Consider the following 20197-nt stretch of genomic DNA (forward strand, 5'->3'; position numbering starts at 1 on the left):
ATCAGACAGGTAGAATGTGAAGAGCCGAGCCAGTGTATTGATGAGTACTGACAGCAGGTTTTTCAGGTGTTCGAGTCTGACCTTGTCTGGGCTGGGTGCTGTTCCCTTCTTTTTTTTTTATTAGTGTTTGATCTTTATTTTATTTTATTTTATTTTATTTTTTAATTTTTATTAGTGAGACACCATGAGATACAGTTGTAGACTTACACATTTTTGTGCTTGGGTTTCAATTATACAATGATCAAATACCCATCCCTCTACCAGTGCCCATTTCCCACCACCACGGATCCCAGGATCCCTCCCACCCCCCATCCTCCCCTGCCTCTGTGGCAGGGCATTCCCTTTTGTTCTCTCTCTCCTCTTGGGTGATGTGGTTTGCAAATGAGGCATTGAGTGGCAATCATGTTTCTTTACCGATGAAATGGCCTGTTGGATTTCAGAAGGGAGAACTTTGGGAACGACACATCCATCCTGAGGGATTTGGTATGTGGGCAGGTGGACGTGGCTATCGAAGAGATACAATTAGATGTCATGGTTAATCTTCTCCATCTCCCTTCTGGAAGATGTGATAGATCCACCATGACGTCGGAGGCCAGTCACTTGGTCTTGTCGTTGGTGAAGGACAGGCGGGCGCTGCAAATGCTGTTCCCGGCTTCTGCTGCATTGGGCAGCTCTGCTGCTCTTCTCTCTTTGAGGTCTTCCTTGATCGCTTCTCTGCACTGCTTTGTGAGCTCGGACATTTGCTTGTGGTTTCCTGAGGCTTGCGCCAAGCCACATTGGCAAATGAGCTCAAGTGTTTTCGAAGACAGGCATCCTTTTGTGACTATCTCTCTCTCGGCGTTCCTTGCACAATCATGGAGGTGCTGAACCAGTCGATCATACTCCTCATCAATGTTGTCAACTATGGCATCTTCCCATGTTGCTGCAATAGTTGGAAGAGCTCCCCGTTGGTGGTCATTCTGGGAAACTTCTTAAACTTTGCAGCCCTTTCTCCCCACTCCGTGAAGTAGAATTTTGCACAAAGGAGACATACAATACAACTTAAAACAAATTTTATGTACAGATGCTGAAAGGTGGTTCCTATACATCAAAGGGCACATACAAATACACATAAAGACAGGCACGAATGAAGTGCAACTTCTCTCTAAAATCCATAAAATAGAAACATCTGGAATATCTTTAGTCATAGTCTGATTTTCGTACTTGAAGTGGCAATTTGGGATCTCTGACTAGAAGACAGGAAAAATAAGTTATTTCCAAGAGAGTGACTACTTTATGAGGCTTAGAGAAAGGAGCAGAGGAACTTGCTCCAAATCTTTGGTTCACACCTTCTGATTTTGTAGGTTCTCCTGGCTGTGCTCTGTAGTTATCATACTGTTAATACTCTGACAGTATTGATAGTTTCTGTCCTTTGTTATGAGAGCTTTGGCCCTGTTCCTTCTCCCAGGCATCGCCCTTGAGGAAACTGCAAAAAAAAAAAAAAACCCAAAAAAACAACAACAAAAAAAAACATTGCCCAGCATTCCTGTCTGGATGCAAGGGTTAATGTTACATAAGTATAAATCTTGACAGGCCCGCTTTTCTAGTAAACTCAGTGTTGGGGAGTGTGGCAGAAGGTGTGACAGGAGGCTGTGGCTGCCAGGGCCGTAGTGGGGTACAACCGTATGACAATCCCTGAGTTGCTGAACTGCTGAGTTGGTTTTAATTGAAGTATGAGGAGGAATGAGGTTTTTAAGGCAGGTACAGAACATCCTGTTTGGCATATGCAAATCCTTCTGTCCCTCCCTCCCTAACTACCTCCCTCTTTCACTCTCTCTTACCCTCTCTGCACATCTGGCTGAACAGGTGGCTCACTCTTGCACAACTGCAGCTTTGTAAAATTTTTTGGCTTCAATACCACATTTCAACTGCCCAGTAGTCTACCAAACCATGGACACAGTGGCTGTGTATCATGGCAAAATCAGCCGGGAGACAGGGGAGAGACTCCTGCTGGCCACGGGTCTGGATGGCAGTTACTTACTGAGGGATAGCGAGAGCGTTCCTGGTGTGTACTGCCTGTGTGTTCTGTAAGTACATGGGGATGGTGTTGCCAGGCCTGTGGAGCACAGGGCTGGTAACAGAGGACAGCTGGGGACTGGAGGCTGAGGGGTGGGCAGTTGTGGTTGGCATTTGATCAGGGAAGACCTACTCCATAATGATGGCCTTAAGGTCTTTCTCATGGTCAGCTTTGGACTGTGGTGGCCCTTGCATGGACTGGGACCCTTATGATCCCATTGCCACAGATCAGAATGGAAGTCATTCATTGGGCCTTCCACTCTCTAGAAGGATCCAGCCACTGCCTTTCATGATAAGAGAGCCTTTAAGGTGCTAAAAACCAATTTAGAATTGTCTTTTGTTTGGAGAAAGACCCAGGCCCATAACCTCCCTTCCCATCTTGGCAAAGGGGAACAGGTGGAGCCCTGAAATGGTGGAGTAGCCAGACTCAGGTTGCTAATGGCTGAGCAAAGGTGGTAGTCTTGGCTCCTCTCTTTTCTTGCACATCAGGCAGAACTGGAAATTGGGCTGAAATCCTTTCTTGATCGTTCTCTAAATGACTGTGCTGTGTCCTCCCAAAAATCACCATCAAACCCAACTAGAAGAGAAAGGCTAAAAAGTGGAATCGAATATTTTACCAAAACCAGGTCTTTCAGGAGGACAGGATTTGAGAAGGGACTGTTTTTGAGTAAAGTTGCCCTTTGAATGAATGTTTTTGGTTTTGCTTTGTTTGGGGGTTGTACCGGGCTATGCTCAGGCATTGATCCTGGCTCTGTGCTCAGAAATCACACCTGGTGGACTAGGGGATCTGGGGATCAAACTCAGGTCAGCTGCATGCAAAGCAAGCACTTTAGCTGCTCTATTGTCTCTCTAGGCCCCTCTGAAGGAACTTTTAATAATAAAATGCCCTCTTTTTAGAGAAGTTATGTAGTTGTATTCGGGGAGAATATTTTCCCCCAGAAATATGACCCCTCTTGAGAAAAGTGAATAATGACAATACTTGTTAAATAAAGGCCATGAAAGGATAATATTCAGTTATGATTCAGCTTTGCCCTTTACTTAGACATGCCATAGTGGAATTATTCATTTTTTCTTCAGTGTGATAATCCATTTTAAAATTCCTCTTAGTTCAAGACAGGCAGACCTGTGCTAGTGCAATATTAGGCTTGTGACTGCAGCAGGACAACTTCCTAGTTCCTCAATTTTTAAATCCACAAAATGGGCAAAACGTTGCTACTTAGTTTATAGGATTGTGAATATCAAATGCCATAACAGCAAGTAAAAAATAATCACATAGAAACTATACATGAAAAATCTTAAACAATTATTATTGTTATATTTCCATACTCAGCAGTGGTCAGGGTTTATTTCTGGCTTCTCTGTGCTCAGGGATCACCCTTGGCAGAGCTCAGGGAACTGTATGTGATTCCGGAGATTGAACCAGGGTTAGCTGTGCACATGGCAATTACCTTACCTCCTGAACCTTTGCTATAACTATTCTAAACTTTTCCTCCCCCAGTTGTTTTTTTTAGTGATCCAGGCACATTGTAATGAAAGATCTAATGTAATCACTTTTGTCAGCAGTGTAAAAAGACTCATAAAAACACCCTCCCTGCACAGTAGGCTACAGACAGAAAGAAAACAAAGGGGAAATGCTTGGTAGTAATTTTGGTATCTAATGATATATTGCAAGCTTTTGAGATATCTTGTAGGTCTTTGACAAAAGATTTGCCTGAGATTACTGTTTGAGGATTTTTATTGTTTGTTATTGCTTATTTTTGTTTTTTTGGCGGTGGGGTCACAACCAGCGATGCTCAGGGGTTACTCCTGGCTCTGCACTCAGGAATCACTCCTGATGGTGCTCGGGGGACTATATGGGATGCTGGGAATCAAACCCCGGTTGGCCATGTGCAAGGCAAATGCGCTACCTTCTATGCTATCAATCCAGCCCCTCGTTATTGCTTTTAAATGGTTAGTTAAGGCATGTTTTGGCTATTCTCAGGCACGTATTTGTAATAGAGGTATCAAGGGAACTAGGTGGAAACCATGGACTCTCTGAGCTCAGATCTTGCATTGCTTACATTATGATTTTCCTTAGTAGAACTTGGGGAAGGTCAATAAAAACAAACTAGTTTTCTGAGTTCTTTTCTTATTTAAAAAACAAGGTGGAGGAATGAGTGGATAAATGAAATGGACTTTTAAAAATGAAAGCTGATGAAGGTCGTTATGGGCACCTTTAGAGCCATGCAAATAAGGTATCAAGAATGCCTTGGTAGGGAGAGAGGGAGAGCATGGAACAGTGTGTGGCAAGATGTCTGTAAGGCATTGTTATTTGTCAGCTTGCTAAGCATGCTTAGCACTTAAGGGTTTTTACCCTTATGGTCCTTTTTACTACTCCGCTAAGAGGAGACTTCCTTTATCACCCTACCTGAAAGTTCCTTCCTGGGACATTGGTGGAGGGATGTGGACATTGATGAAGGGATTGGTGTTGGAACATTGTACATCTGAAACTGAATCATGAATAACTTTGTAATTTACCATGATTCAATAAACACAAGAGAAAAGAGTTCTCTTTGTCCCTGTTTGCCCTTTCTCTTCAAGGCACTTTAAGTTCTCTCACATTTGCTTGTTTATTCATTTATTGCTGGGATTTCCTGCTAAATGTAATCTCCAAGGTAAGGAACATAAAAACAGATAATAGACTGGAGGTTGGGCCAAACCCTGCAATACCCAAAGTTTACTCCTGGTTTGGCACTCAGGAGTCACTCCTGGTGTTGCTCAGGGGGACCATATAGGATGCCAGGAATCAAACCTGGGTTGGTCAAATGCAAGACAGATGCCTTACCCACTATACCCACAGGTGTCTTTGGCCTCTCATTTTTTAAAATTGATAATGAACTGTCAAGACAAATTTTTTGTTTTGTTTTAAACTGCGAAGAGCTTTGAGCTGATGCCAAGAAGCCAGAGTACATACTCTAGGAAATTTCCTACACTTCTGGGTCTTGGTTTATATATTTGTGAATTTGGAGTAGTAATATGTATCTCACCTTTTGCATTTTCCACCCAAAGAGAATCTTGTACATATGAAATGTTAATTTCTCTGCTAGGAAATAGCATAAAATATAGTAGACGCATTTAAGAGTTCCTTAAACATGTCTTTAGATGAGTGTACTAGGGCCCCCAAGGAAACTAGGACTTATTTTGAGGAGGTGTTGAGCTACTCTTAACAATGCTCAGAAACTACTCATGGTTTGGTGCTCAGTGTTCACTCCTTATGGTGCTCAAGGGCACATTCCATGCTAAGGATTGAACTAGGGCTGACTGCATGCAAGGGAAGTACCTTATCCCCATACCATCTCTTTGGCTTCTGTTTATTTTTAATTTAATTTAATTTATTATTTTTTGCTTTCCTGGGTCACACCCGACGATGCTCAGGTGTTCCTCCTAGCTCTGTACTCAGGAGTTAGTCCTGGTGGTGCTCAGGGGACTATTTGGGATGCTGGGGATCGAACCCAGGTCGGCCGCATGCAAGACAAACACCCTCCCCACAGTACTATCGTTCCAGCCCTGGCTCCTGTTTACTTTTTTTAAATTACAGTTTCTCAAACTTTTTGAGCTAAGGGCCCTGTTTGAAAAACATTTATTTCCACCTTTCAGTATTACACTGTCCTAGCAAAATTTTATTTTATTTTAAAATAAACCATGTATTCATTTTAAACCAAAGTATACTTACGTATGACATGCAGTAGAAATAACAGTGTAAACGGTGTCATATACACATGAGCCACAAGTTTTACTTAACTAACATTGATGATGCAGAATACTTGCTCATTTTGTGTTTTGTTTATTCCCACGTTCAAAACGGTTTAGTTACACGTCAAGGTCCACATTTTTATTACAGAAACAGTATATTTCAAGTGTCTTTCAAACTGTTCTTTAGATACCACATTTGATTCTTTGTATTGTGCTTGCTTCTTTCTCAGTTCTGAATCCCTGGTCCTGGCCTTTAAATAAGGCCTTTCCTTTTTATAGGTTGTAGAAAATTGAATATCATAAATTGCTAAAGTAGAGTTCTATCAATGTAGGATTGCTGACTTTCATTTAAACTGAGAAATTAATCTTTCAACAAATACTTATAGATTTTTGTATAATTCTATAAAGAAACTAGTTACTGGGTCTGGAGCAATAGTATAGGAGGCAGGATGTTTGCCTTGAACATGGCTTACCCAGGTTGGGTCCCTGGCACTGCATATGGTCCCTGAGCCCCACCAGGAGTCATCCCTGAGTGCAGAGCCTGGTATAAGCCCTGAGTACTGCAGGATGTGGTTCAAAAGAACAAAAATGTTAAAGTAAGTTAAAAGTATTTCCTACTAACTTGTCAAAGTATAGAAAATTTGAAAAAATGTAGATAAAAAAGAGACATATTACTGTTATAACCTGAAGGCATTTATTAAAAACTATGTAGATTTTCTTCTGCATTTTAATAAGTTAAATTGCTTTGTAAGCACACGTGTGTGCTTACCATATTGTATTCCGCTATAATTTCCACTTAATATAAAAACTCCCTCATATGTAATGTTCTTATAAATGATTTTAACCATTCTATTTAATAGTCTAGTCAGTATTCTAGCATAATAGACTAGCATGATAGTCTAGCTAATAAATGTACTATATTTTCCAGAATCAGTCATCTATTTTTAGACATTTGAATCGTACCATTTTTTTTTGCTATTAGACATTCTGATGTGATTCATATTAAAATTTATAGAAGTTTCTTTTTATCCTCTTTGCTTTTGGGGCTACACAAGGCCATGCTCAGTCAGGGTTTACTCATGACTCTGAGCTCAGGGGTCACTCATGGTGGGCCCAGGAAACCATATGGTGTGCAAGGTATCAAAACCAGGGGGATCATGTGCAAAACAGCATCCTACTTATTGTACTATCCCTCCAGCACAATCCATAAAGGTTTCTTTGTATTTATAATTCCTTGTAATGAGTTTCAAGATATGCAATTTCTAGGTTACAAATCATAAACAGGGGCTTAGAAAATGACTCAGTTACTTAAAGTTCTAGTCTGCAAGTGTAAGATCATGAATCCAAATCCCAGTGCTGCCACATGTACTTCAGGGATCAGGAAAGTCTCATATCTTGGATCCAGGGCAGGGGATACAAAAGCAACATCATGGACAGCTTGGGGTACCTGATATGTAGATGACAATAATACGTTTTTCTAAGTAGTTGTTTCAATTTACACAAATGTTCACCAGTCATGAATGACTGTTTCCATCTCACCCTATTCTCCCTAGAAATGGGAATACTTGTAATGTTGTTTTTAAAGATTCTCTTATAGGGGCTAGAGTAATAGCACAGCGGGTAGGGCATTTGCCTTGCACGCAGCCAACCTGAGTTCAATTCCCAGCATCCCATATGGTCCTCCAAGCACCACTAGGAGTAATTCCTTAGTGCATGAGCCAGGAGTAATTCCTGTGCAATCCCTGTGCATCAGTGGGTATGACCCAAAAATCAAAAAAGAAAAAAAAAAGATTCTCTTAAAAATATTTTGTTCCATCTCTTATTTATTCACTATAGATGTGATTAGTGATTGTCTCCTAGGTACTTGGTAAGTTATTGTATTTCCTCATTGATGAAATAACACTTTGTGTAGTCTGCCCATTTAATCATTTGGATCTTACCATTTTCCTTAATATGAATTTTCACATTTTCAGTCGTCAAACTCATTGCTTTCTGTCTCTTTATTTGATTCTTCCTTTGTTTCCTCAGCTTCGAAAGTTCTCTCTTCTTTGAAGATTTCATATATCTTCAGTTTTTTAGTTCATGAATTGCTTAATTTACTCTTTAATTTAACTCTTTAATTTTGCTTGGAATTTTATCTTGATGTGGAGAAAACATCTAATCTTATTTTTTTTGGAAATAGCTAAGTTTATTCCAATATAATTTATAACTAGAATGGGGATTAGCTCAGCAACAGAATGCTTGTTTTGCATATGTGAGGCTCCAAGTTTGATCCCCAGCACACACACACACACACACACACACACACACAGATATATGAAATTTGTAACTAGAACTTCAATTACCCATTAATTTATTTTCCTATTATATCATTAAAAATTATTACATAGTACTATTATCTCTTCTCTTGACTCAATTGATATTTTTACTTTATATTAAATTTAATAATCTAATTTTGTGTTTTGGAACATGCCCAGTAGAGCTCAGAGAATACTACTGTTTGATGCTTGGGAAATTGCTAGGGGGGTTATGTGATGCTGGATTTCAAACCTGAACCTACACCATGTAAAATTTATGATCCAGCCTGTTGAACCATCTCTCCAGCCCCACAGTGTATTTGTTGTACTACTAGAGTTTAGTAAGCTAATGTTTTAGTGTATTTTAAAATAGTATTTGTTATTCTTGGACTGGAGACTTAATACAGGGATTAAGGTGCTTGCCTTATATGCAGTCTCTCCTGGTTCCAGCTGCAGCACCACATACAGTTGGTCCTCTGTGAGGGGACCTGCCAGGAGTCATCCTTGAACACTGCTGGGTTTGTCCCTCACAAAGACTGTTATTCTTTTTTTCTTCTCTTTTTTTTTTTTTTTGCTTTTTGAGTCACACCCAGTGATGTTTCGGGGTTACTTCTGGCTCTGCACTCAGGAATTACTCTGGCAGTGTTTGGGGGCCACATGGGATGCTGGAAATTGAACCCGGGTCAGCTGTATGCAAGGCAAATGCCCTACCCTCTGTACTATCGCTCTGGCCCCAAAGGTTGTTATTCTTACCTGTTGGTTCTTTGGGTTGAAATCTACATTTATCTTATTAAATTGTTTTTTAAAATGTCATTGAGGCTACATTATATTCATTAATGCATTGAGAGAAATGATCTCATTAAAGAATAAAAATTTTCCATTCTAAAATCTGATATGCCTCTTTTTTTTTTTTTTGATTTACACACTTGGCAGTTCTTAGGGATCACTTTTACTTCAGTGCTTAGGGATAATTTCCAAGAGGGACTACATATAAGGCATGGACTCCAGTCTTTGAACTATATCCTGTATCTGTAATTTAAATTTTTTATGTATTCATAGAGTTATATATTTTCCCTGCACGTATTTTTTAATTTAATTTATTTTTTGGCGGGGGGTGGGTTACAGCCTGTGGTGCTGAGGGTTTATTTCTGGCTCTGTGCTCAGGGATCACTCTTGGCAGGACTCCTGGAACCTTATGTGGTGCTGGGATCAAACCTCGCTTGGCCATTTGCGAGGCATGCACCATTCCTGCTCTACTATCTCTTTGGTCTCTATTTGTTCCACTTATTTCTAGTTATCATATGTATCTCTTTATCAATTTTTATTTTTATAATAAGTGGGATCTTTTCCTACATATTACTATCATATAGAAAAGCTATTGACTAATTTATTTGTATTTTTCCAGTATATTTAATGCCTTTGTTAGTGAAAATAGTTTTAATTTTATTTCTATTATTTTTAGTTTTCTGGATAGATCAAGTCTCTATTCACTAAGGTTCATGAGCACCCAAATTTATTCCCTTCTCTCCCTCAATGTATACAGTCATTGGGAAAGCCCTAACTGACCAGTTTCATGGTGATAAGAGAAAAACTAATTTAAGATATTTAATACAATTAGCTTGAAGAAGTATTTGATTTCCGTGATTCTCGTTCTTTTGTTCATATCTGTTCTTTACTGTGATAAGTATCTGATGTAATATTTGAAGAAATTCTGCAATTATGTTCTTTAGTTGCAAGTACATAATGAAGTCATTTACCATATATATTTAAATAAAGGATAATTATCTTTTTTCTTTAGAATTTTAAGGATGAGTAGGAAAAAAGTGTCAGTCAAGCAACTGAACTGGAGAAATGGGGGAAAGGGAGGTAATGAAATTCCAACGTATCAGTTGTAATAGAGGGAAACTGTGTGGAGAAGAACTCTAAGGAATAAAAAAAATATAATTAAAATTATGATTAGTGTTTGAATACAATGAAAATATGTGCATTGGCACTAGATTTATCTTCATGGTCACTAAAGGTCACAAGAATTATTTTTGGGTTTTCTGAGTATAATCTTTGCTGTCAGAATGACTGAAGGCCATCCTAGAATTCAACTGACAACATATAAATCACCAATTGGACAATTCTTAGGTTAGCAAATGAAGTGTTGTCTCTGGTTGACAATGGACAACTGAAGTTGCAAGACTTTCAGTACATTAAAAAGCAAAATTTATCTGAGTACATTTGTTTTGTCTGTTTGTGGAATTTCCTCAAGCAGTGCTCAGGAGGTCTCGGGTTGGTGGTTGAATATGAGGGACTGGATATGGGATGCTATGCTGCTTCAGGAGATTACCTTGGTCATCTCTTCATTGATGGGGGTCTCCAGGGTCACACATAACAGTGCTTTGGGGATCAAGACTGGTAGGCATGTGCATTTGCCCACTGTATTATCTCTATGGCCCCTGAGATAATTTGAGATACTTTTTTGTGTCTGTTATTTGGGGAAGGGGGTGGTCACACTAGGTGGTGCTCAGGGCTTACTTCTGGACCCGCACTCAGGAATCACTCCCAGTGATTTCAGGGGGAGCATATGGGATGCCAGGGATTGAACCCGGGTTGACTGTGTGCAAGGCAAATGCCCTACTCACTGTATTATTGCTCTGGCTCCATGGGTTGACCTCTTTTGGGTTCTCTCTATATGTTTACTTCAGTGGATACCTCTAGCCCTAAGTCAATCAGATGCACTGTATTTTGGAGAACCTTGCTTTTGGAGTCATCTTAAGACCATTTTTAATGCACTTTCTTTGAAATAAGGGAATATAGATAATAGTTAAGTCCCAGAGCTTTCATTCATATACTATGTTCTGGCTGTACATCCAACTTTTACCTTTCACTATCTGTTTTATACTTAGACAAGTTCCTTAAATTTTCTGTGACTCGATTCCTTATTTTTGATAGAGAGGTAATGTGATAATAGTATTTCCTTCATAGGACTTGTTGTGAAGGATATTCTATAACTTAATAATTGCAAAGTTTACAAGTAAGAGGTATTTGCTAAAAAATAAAACTTATAAATAATTTGAAAGCTAAGTTAAACCACAGGAGTATACAAAAAGAGCATTATCTGGCAGGTCAGGGGAATAAGAAATGATATTTATTATCATGACTCATCGAAACTGGTATTATAGTTTTACCATCAGACTTGAAACTGAATGACTTTCGTTTTTTCTAAAAACTTAAAATCACCTTGTGAAAGAATGAAACTTGTGTTATAGGAAATTTGGAAATTTCTTGAATCAGAGTATATTCTCAGTAATGATAACTTTGTGTAGGATAATATTCCTCTGGTTATTTAACACATTTGCCATGTCCTCATTTTGCAGATATCTTCATTTCTGTAGCCATAAGTCCCAATTTGCTTTATTTGCAATGTTTTGAGTTAGTTTGGTGTAGCTAAATCTTTTGTTTCATGTAGTTCTTGAAGTGGTAGAATCAAGATATTGATGTGGTTTTGTCAGTTCCAACAAAGATCTGTCCTCAGCACTGACCCTTTAAGAACATAAAAAGTAAATTCAATTTGTTTTTTTCTCGTCTATCTCTTTTTTTTCTTCTTTTTGTTTTTAGGCCACACCCTGAAGTGCTCATGGACTACTGGCCCTGAGCTTGAAGGACCATGGGATCAAAACCAGGTCTTCTACATGCAAAGCATGTATCCAGCTTTTAAACTATTTCCTTGACCCTACTTTTCTAACCAGGGCTGGAACGATAGATAGCACAGTGGATAGGGCATTTGGCTTGCACGCTGCTGACCTGGCTGAGTTGGGTTCGTATTCCTCCACCTCTCTCAGTGAGCCCGGCAAGCTACTAAGAGTATTGTGCCGGCACGGCAAAGCCTGGCAAGCTCCCCTGACATATTCGATATGCCAAACACAGTAACAACAAGTTTCACAATGGAGACATTACTGGGCCCGCTTGAACAAATTGATGAACAACGGGAGGACAGTGCAGTGCTACTGTTTCTAACCAGATTATTGTTGTAAGTTTTGGGTACAACTTTTGATAAAATTAGGAAAATAATTTAATATTATCAGGGACTGAATCAACACATGCTTTTGAAGCAGACAAGTAGGAGAGCCCTCACATTGAATTCTTGGGAAGTAATATAACCAAGATGGGATTTAAGTAAGTTACGCGGCCAACATGGCCGACCCGAGTTCGATTCCTCTGCCCCTCTCCGAGAGCCTGGCAAGCTACCGAGAGTATTCGATATGCCAAACACAGTAACAACAAAGTCTCCAATGGAGACGTTACTGGGCCCGCTCGAGCAAATCGACGATCAACGGGAGGGCCTTTACCTTTACCTTACCTTACTTTGTCGTTAGCCCTAAAGTAGCAAAAATAAGGTTACATGTGGATATAAGAACTGAGGTTTGATAACTCTAACTGGTACCACCTTTGGCCCAGAAATGGCTGAATCCCCTTCAGAGTGAAGCTCCATCAGGAAAAAAGGGTTGTGATAAGGACATGAAGTAGGACCACAAATAGTTTCAAGCTCTTCTTGAGAACACCCATTGTAACAGACTCTTTGTGTGTGTGTGTGTGTGTGTGTGTGTGTGTGTGTGTGTGTTTAAAAAAAGCACTTATTTAATTTAATTCATTTATTGGTTTGGGGGACACTCCTTGAGGTGCTCAGAGATTACTCCTAGTTCTTTACAAGGAGATAATTCATTACTTAGCACTGCTCAGGGTACCAGATGGGATCAAATGCAAGCTTGTCTACGTACAAGGCAAGAACCATACCAGCTTGTACTGGAGAGTACCATCTCCCCGCCCCTGACAATAAACTCTTATTCACAAAGAAAGCCCCATGTTGGGGCCTTTTGGGGGGAAACCAATAAAATGAACTCCGCAAAGGCAAGGGGGATGCTTACCCTTTCTGGGAGGTTGGCTGCAAATTCACCTGACGTGAGTACTCTTGGCTCTCCTCTTTGGAGAAGCCAGCATTCCTGCCACCATAATCTGCACACTCCTCCTCTCTTCTTCTCTCTCCTTCCTCATGAATGTCTAATGAAAACAATTTTACTTCAATTTTTGTTTCTTGCTGAAACTATTTTCTGTGAGAGAAAGCAACATTTTTGGAAAGAAAGAAACATTTTTGGAAAGGATTCACTTTCCTTTCCAGCAAAGAGCAGTTCCTAGCTCCAGTCTGTTTTCCAGGGTGACAGGTATCATTTCCCATGCTGGGTTAAATAAGTGGGACTCAGGTGTAGTTTGATGACATCTCTTGGGGCTGATGAGGTGTGACGTCTGTACTGTGCAGAACCTCATCAGACCTTGATTTCCCCAGGCACTTCTCTGGGTGAACCAGATAGGTAGAGAGGGAAGTGGTATATGTCCTTTTCCAGCTGCTGCCTCTCTTCTCATAAGAACCACCAGAGACACTTGACCATCATTAAAGTGCAAAATATCAGTTAAAAAAGTTAATTTATGGCATCAACAAAAAACTTGACTACATCTCCTAATTCTTTATTTGTCTAGATTTTCCTCACAGCCATTAAAAAACAAGTTATCTCTCCAGCCCCTGTAATAGGTTTTAAAAATGAATTATAATTTTGTGAGTTTTTTTTTCACTTAGACTAGATTTGTAAAACTCCAAATGCTATTTGTTTATTTTCTTTAAAAAATGTAATTAGTGCCAGGGAACTATCTTAAAGGGATTGGGTACATGCATGTGAAAGGCCCTGACTTTGATCCACAGGATGTCATGGCTCTCTGAGCACCTCCAGGTATGACTTGGGTGCCCCAGCAACTCCAATTCTGAGCAACACGGCATGCCAGGTTAAGCACTGATCTGTCAAGCCAGTACTGCAAACCAGATATCACTAGAATGTGTTTAAGTGACTGTGGGCCCCTGAACACCACTGGCAGCCCCCTACCAGCTTATATAGCTTTATACAAAAATTAAAATGCAAAGATGCATTTTTTAGCTTAAATTGACTTCTACATGTACTTGAATGGTTATAATCAGTGTCTCATATTATTTTATATCAACAAAGTACATATGTATATATTATTTACAGACACTCTAATACCTTTAACTTTGATATTTTTGAAATACATATGTATACAAGCACACACACATTTATACACACATATACATTTACCTTGGAATTTTGGTATTTTTTTTTTGTTTTTTGAGCCAAGACCAGCAGTGCTCAGGGCTTACTCCTTGTTCTATACTCAGGAATTACTTCTGGAGGTGTTTGGGGAACCATATGTGATGCCAGGGATCAAATCCAGGTTGGCTACCTGAAATGTGAGCTCCCTACTTGCTCTTTTATCTCTCTGTCCCCACATTTTGGTATAATTTTAAACCATTTTCCTTCTCCTATTTCCTCATTTTGAGTAACATTGTGCATTTAGGGGTACTTACTTAATTCTATTTTACTCTTAAAATAGAACTATTATGAAAATCTTTATCACATTGCTTTTTTCCTTTTGATTCCTTCAAGTGTATGAAAATAAGCAAGGTTACTAGGTTAAATGAGCATGGGTTTATTGTATCTTTTGCTATAACTTGTTGATTTGTTTCCTAGAAGAGTGATTTTTCTGTGGACAGGGAGGGAGCTACAAACACCTATTCAATATTTTTAATTTATGTTATGAAATTGCATCATACTACAAGCTACAAAAGTGTAGAATATTTGGGGGGAATGGGGAGCAAGTGGTTCAGAAATACTGCTATGAAGCTTAAATTAATTGAAAAAACTTCATCTTATATTTAAATGTAATTATAGTGTGTATATATATGTGTGTGAGAGAGAGAGATTGAGTTGAGGGCCTCACACAAGCAATACATAAGCTTTACATGCATTGAATTACATCCCTTGCCCTATCATCATAAAGCAGTAGACCCCTTTATTATGAGGACAGATAGCACAAGTGATTCTTCTAGGTGGTATTCTAGGTGATTGGAAGATGATCTAGATGATTGGGTGTTTTAGGTGATTGGAAGAAATCAGTTTGACTTTGATGAATATAACATCAGTATTTCCAATTTGTGTAAGCATTCTCTTTACATTTTTTGAAAAGTTATGGACCACTCCTGGCAGTGCTCAGAGATTACTCTTGGCTCTGGATCACTCCTGGTGGGGCTCTGGGGACCATATGGCTGGCAGGGATTGAATCCCACTCAACTGTGTGCAAGGCAAGGGCCCTACCCATTTTGGTAAAGGATTTAATATATATATTAATATCTAGCGTCTTTAATATGAGGGTGAGCACTTTCTACTGACTCAATGTTTGCAAGCTTTCAATTAGCCTGTGCAGCCAAGAAGAGATACTTCTTGTCTAAACTGGCTTCTGGGAAGGTTTCATTTAAATATTCAGTGGTCATCTGATCCAAATATTTGGTGTTTTCTCCAACTGTTTGTGGTACTCCTCAATCCCGGTCTTTGAGAGAGATAAGAATTAGCACAGCTTTTAATGTCTTCTTTTTCTGTAGCATACACCCACGATGTAAATTTATCCTCTGGCATGGGAACTTTCAGGGCATTAAAATTCTTCTCAAAGTCATCAACCAAGCCATCCTTCCCCACATTGTACTGTAGTAAACTCAGTCCATAATGTGTCGTTTCTCAGAAGGATTTATCAACCTGGATATGAGGATCTTAAATCAAGGACCTCAGAGAATCCATAGACATTGGGTTTGAGGGGAATAGCTCCTCCCAAAGCTTTCAAATCAATGAGGTTTTTTTACTATGTTTGTACATGATAAAATTTTGATTCATACCTGGCAGTGTTCTTGGGTTACTCTTGGTTCTGTGTTCAGGAGTTGCTCCAGGAGGTCCTGGGGAACTAGGTGGTACTGGGAATCTAACTGGGTTGGCAGATCTTAAAACAAATACCTTAGCCCCTGTATATATTTTCTTTTCTACTTATTTTATTAATTTTTAAATTTTTTTATTAGTGAAACACCATGAGGTACAGTTATAGACTTACAATTTTTTGTGCTTGGGTTTAAGTTATACAATGATTGAGTACCCATCCCTCCACCAGTGCCCATTCTCCACCACCACTAATCCCAGTATCCCTCTCTACACCCCCCACCCCCATCCCATCCCACCCCTATGGCAGGGCATTCCCTTTTGTTTTCTCTCTCCTTTTGGGTGCTGTGGTTTGCAAAAGAGGCATTGAGTGGCAATCATGTTCAGTCTATAGTCTACTATCAGCAAGCATCTCTCATCATGGGAGGATCCTCCCAACACCCTTTATTTGGTGCTCCCTTCTCTATCTGAGCTGCCTTTCCCCCTAGCAAGTGCGGCTGGCATCCAAGCCATAGAGTGAACCTCCTGGGACTTATCTCGGCTATTCTTGGGTGTTAGTCTCCTATTTTGTTACTTTATGTTCCCCATATGAATGCAATCTTTCTATGTCTGTCCCTCTTTTTCTGACTCATTTCGCTTAGCATGATACTTTCCATGTAGTACCACTTGTATTTAAATTTCATGACTACACACAGCTGCGTAGTACTCCATTGTGTAGATGTACCAAAGTTTCTTTAACCAGTCATTTGTTCTCGGGCACTCAGGTTTTTTTTTTCCAGATTTTGGCTATTGTGAACAGTGCAGCAATCAACATAGAAGTGCAGGTGTCAATTCAACTGTACTTTTTTTAATTGAACCACCATGAGATACAGTTCAGTCATACAATGATCAACCCATTCCTCACGAGTGCACATTCTTCACCACTAATGTCCCCAGTATATCCTGTACTATATTTTCTCCCTAATTCGTTTGGGGCCAGAACTGACTGTACTCAGGGATTATTGTTCTGTTCTCAGGAATCACTCCTGGTCCTACTCACGGGATTCTATGGTGTGGCAGATTAAATTTAGGTCAACAGCATGCAGGGCAACTGCCTTAACCCCTGTATTATCTCTCCAGCCTCTACTCAGTGGATTTGTGTCCAGCCATCTGGAGATATTTCCCTTATTTTAGTAACTCAGATTCCTTTCTTTACTTTTAAAACAAATTTACAATATGTCAATGAAAGGGTTTTTAATTGTATTCCATCACCATACCTACCCACTAGAGTGTCTATTTTCCCCCACTATTATCTCTTTGCATTTTAACCAGTCCTACTTTAGGTTTAATGTTTTTACAAATCACCTGGAAATCCTGTTATAAGAATCTGATTCAGCATTTCTGGGGTGGGGCTTGAAATTCTACATTTCTAACAAACTTTCAGGCCAAAACCATGCCTTTACCCTGAGAATCTAATTTGGATGGCAGTGTTATAGATCTCTTCCACCCATGGCACATGATAAGGGGAATTGTCTATAGAGGATCTTTGGTCAGTTACTCCAGTGACTTGAATGTGGAAATGATGAATTACTGGCTGATTGGAGGGGTGAAATGATTTTGCTCATTCAGAAATTTGAGGTCTTGTGGAGCAGGAAATTGTTAATATTAGATGGGTTAATCAGAGGAAGTTTTATGTTCCTCTAACACCAGGTTGTTCAGACTGAAGTAGGTAAGGACTTTTGAAGTGGTACTCAGGTTCCTGCTGCTTAACTGAAAGTGAGATAAGATCAGATTCGTTAGGAAACTATTTTCAAAACACACTCATGTATTTTGACGAAATGAGGCTGAATGATAGTAGGGTGACAGAGTCATCTACTTTTTAGAAAGTGGAAAACCCTTGCATATGATTTTTCTGGGTTTGTTGCTAAGATTTTAAATAGTATATTTCCACATTGCCTCTAATACTGAATTATTACCGTTAATTGCTTTAAAAATGGAACTAAGGTCTGTGTCATTACCCTGCTTCTATCTTTATTTTGTTGTGTGGTTTTAAGAAAATTACTTAAAGCCTTACATTTCAAGTTCCCATGATGAAAAATAGAAATCATAACTCTAGCCTTGTTCGCCGTACGTAGAGTACTTACTGATAACAGTGAGCTCTGAGGTAATTTTGTTTGTTTAAAAAATACTTTAGCAATGCATTATTTTATATTTATTTAAGATGTTATATATGCACAGGTCAAGCTGTTTTATGTATCATCTAAGTATTTAGGAGAACCTTCATAACAAAATTTCTGATAATCGTTTCAACAATGATACTGTCATTTTAAAACACTTTTAGTTTCGCAAATGGAATAAACCTCATTATAGTTGAATTTGACAGATAGTGCAATGGGTAAGGAACTTGCCTTAGATTCTGCCAATACTGGTTTGATTCTCAGCTGGGTGTGGCTTAACTCTGCCTAGCCCCTCATAACTACTTTTAGATGTATATTTTTGTCCTTCGTGTTGTTAGTACTGATGAATATTAAGTAACAATGAGCAATTTAATGTTACCACTATATCATCTATCATCTATTTTTTCCTGTACTGGGGAGTGAATCTAAAGCCCCTCACCCCTCACCCATGTAAACTTCTCTCTCACTAAGCCACATTCACATATCTGAATACTTTTAATTCTAAAGGGGGTTATGATCCACATATTTGAAGACTTTTAATTCTAAAAGGAGTTAAAACTTGTACAATTACCTTTGGATGATCCTCCCCTAAAATGCTTTAGCATCATCTCTTCTTTTAAATTTAAATACTTTTTTCAGGGGGTTGGGCCACATCTGGTGATGATCAGGTGTTACTTTTTACTCTGCACTGAAGAATTACTCCTGGCAGTGCTTGGGGGACCATATGAGATGACAGGGATTGAAGCCGGTTTGGCCACATGCAAGATAAGTGCCCTACCCACTGTACTACTTCTTTGATCCCTCAATACATTTTTAACTGGAATTTAACTTGTATTCTATCCAATGATCTATCTTATCCAATTTATTCCTAAGAATAACAATCAGAAAAAGTCTTACATAAAACTTTTGGTCCAAATTCAAGTTTACAATTTGAAATAATTGGATGTAAAGTTTAATCTTAAATTCTGAGAAAATTAAACTAATAGGCACATTATGCAGCATTATGAAATATACTGAAATGTACTAATCTATTTCTATTATAGCTTGGAGTTTAAGAGCAGGGTGCTAGAGTCAAATAGAACTAACTCAAATACCCTCTTTTCTGCTTGATATCTTGTGTGACTGGTTACTTTTTCAGTATCACCTTTCTTGTATATAAAATGAATTTCATAATTTAATTCTGATAAAATTGTTGTATGAGGAGAAGGAGATAGTGCATATATATTGAATTATGTCCTCCCCACCCCTGCCACTCACCTATTAAAGTTCTTCCCAGAAATGTAACTGTGTTTGGAAATAGAGTCTTTAGAAAGAAATTACGATTAAATGGGATATTAAAATTCAGACCTTTATCCAAAGGAACTGTTAGTCTAAGAAGGAGAGACTTCCCTCTCTATACACAGACTTAAATTGTTATGTGAGCCTATAACAAGAAGGTGGTCAACTATGATCCAAGAAAAGACCCCTTAGAATGCAACTTAGTAACTGGCACCTTGATTTTGAACTTCTCACCTCCAAATTGTGAGAAGGTGTATTTTGTTTGTTTAGGTCCCCAATCCAAGTGGCTTTGTTATTGCAACTTGAGGCAAACTAAAACAGATTTGAGGGCTAAGCGTGAGTGTTGCTGTAACAAAAACTTGAAATATGGGAGTGATATAGGAACTGGGTTATAGGTAGAGTGCATGTGGGGGTGTATTTTAGAAAAAAAGCTTATATTGTCATGAACGTAAATTTTGGTAGTTATTAGGATTTAAACATCATTCAGGCCAGGTCTGAGATGGAAATGAGGAAGATGAGAATGATGTTCTAGTAAACTAGAGGGAATATCACCCTTGTCCTAAGTGGCAAATAATCTGGCTGAATTGTGTTCTAGTATTTTATGGAAGCAGAAGTTGCAAGTCTATAGTTGTATGTTCAGAGAGATTTCTAAGTGAACTGTTGAGGAAGTGGCTTTGTTGCTCCTGACTGCTGAAAGATTCAAAAGAGAGATGAATTCAAGAATTGCATGGGCTGGGGAATTAGCACAAGGCATATGTGCCTGACATAGGGTTGATCCAGGCACAGCAAGTCCCTCTTAGCACGACTGGGTGTAACTCTGGTGGTCTCTGGGTACCACAAGAATGGCCCTACTGGTATCCCAACACTGCAG

The 20197-nt window shown here is 39.0% G+C and overlaps 1 protein-coding gene across 1 annotated transcript in view; it reads left to right on the plus strand.

Annotated features, from left to right (window-relative positions):
- Positions 1-1881: 1881 nt before the first annotated feature.
- The window catches only part of SH2D1A (SH2 domain containing 1A), a 29064-nt gene continuing 10748 nt past the window's right edge, over positions 1882-20197 (plus strand). The window contains exon 1 of the mRNA XM_056107761.1: positions 1882-2066. Coding sequence (XP_055963736.1) covers positions 1930-2066 — 137 coding nt within the window. The 5' untranslated portion in view covers positions 1882-1929. The remainder of the gene's footprint in view (positions 2067-20197) is intronic.

The sequence above is a fragment of the Sorex fumeus genome, unplaced genomic scaffold (assembly GCF_029834395.1).
Source record: "Sorex fumeus unplaced genomic scaffold, SorFum_2.1 ptg000171l, whole genome shotgun sequence".
In the NCBI taxonomy this organism is placed as follows: Eukaryota; Metazoa; Chordata; class Mammalia; order Eulipotyphla; family Soricidae; genus Sorex; species Sorex fumeus.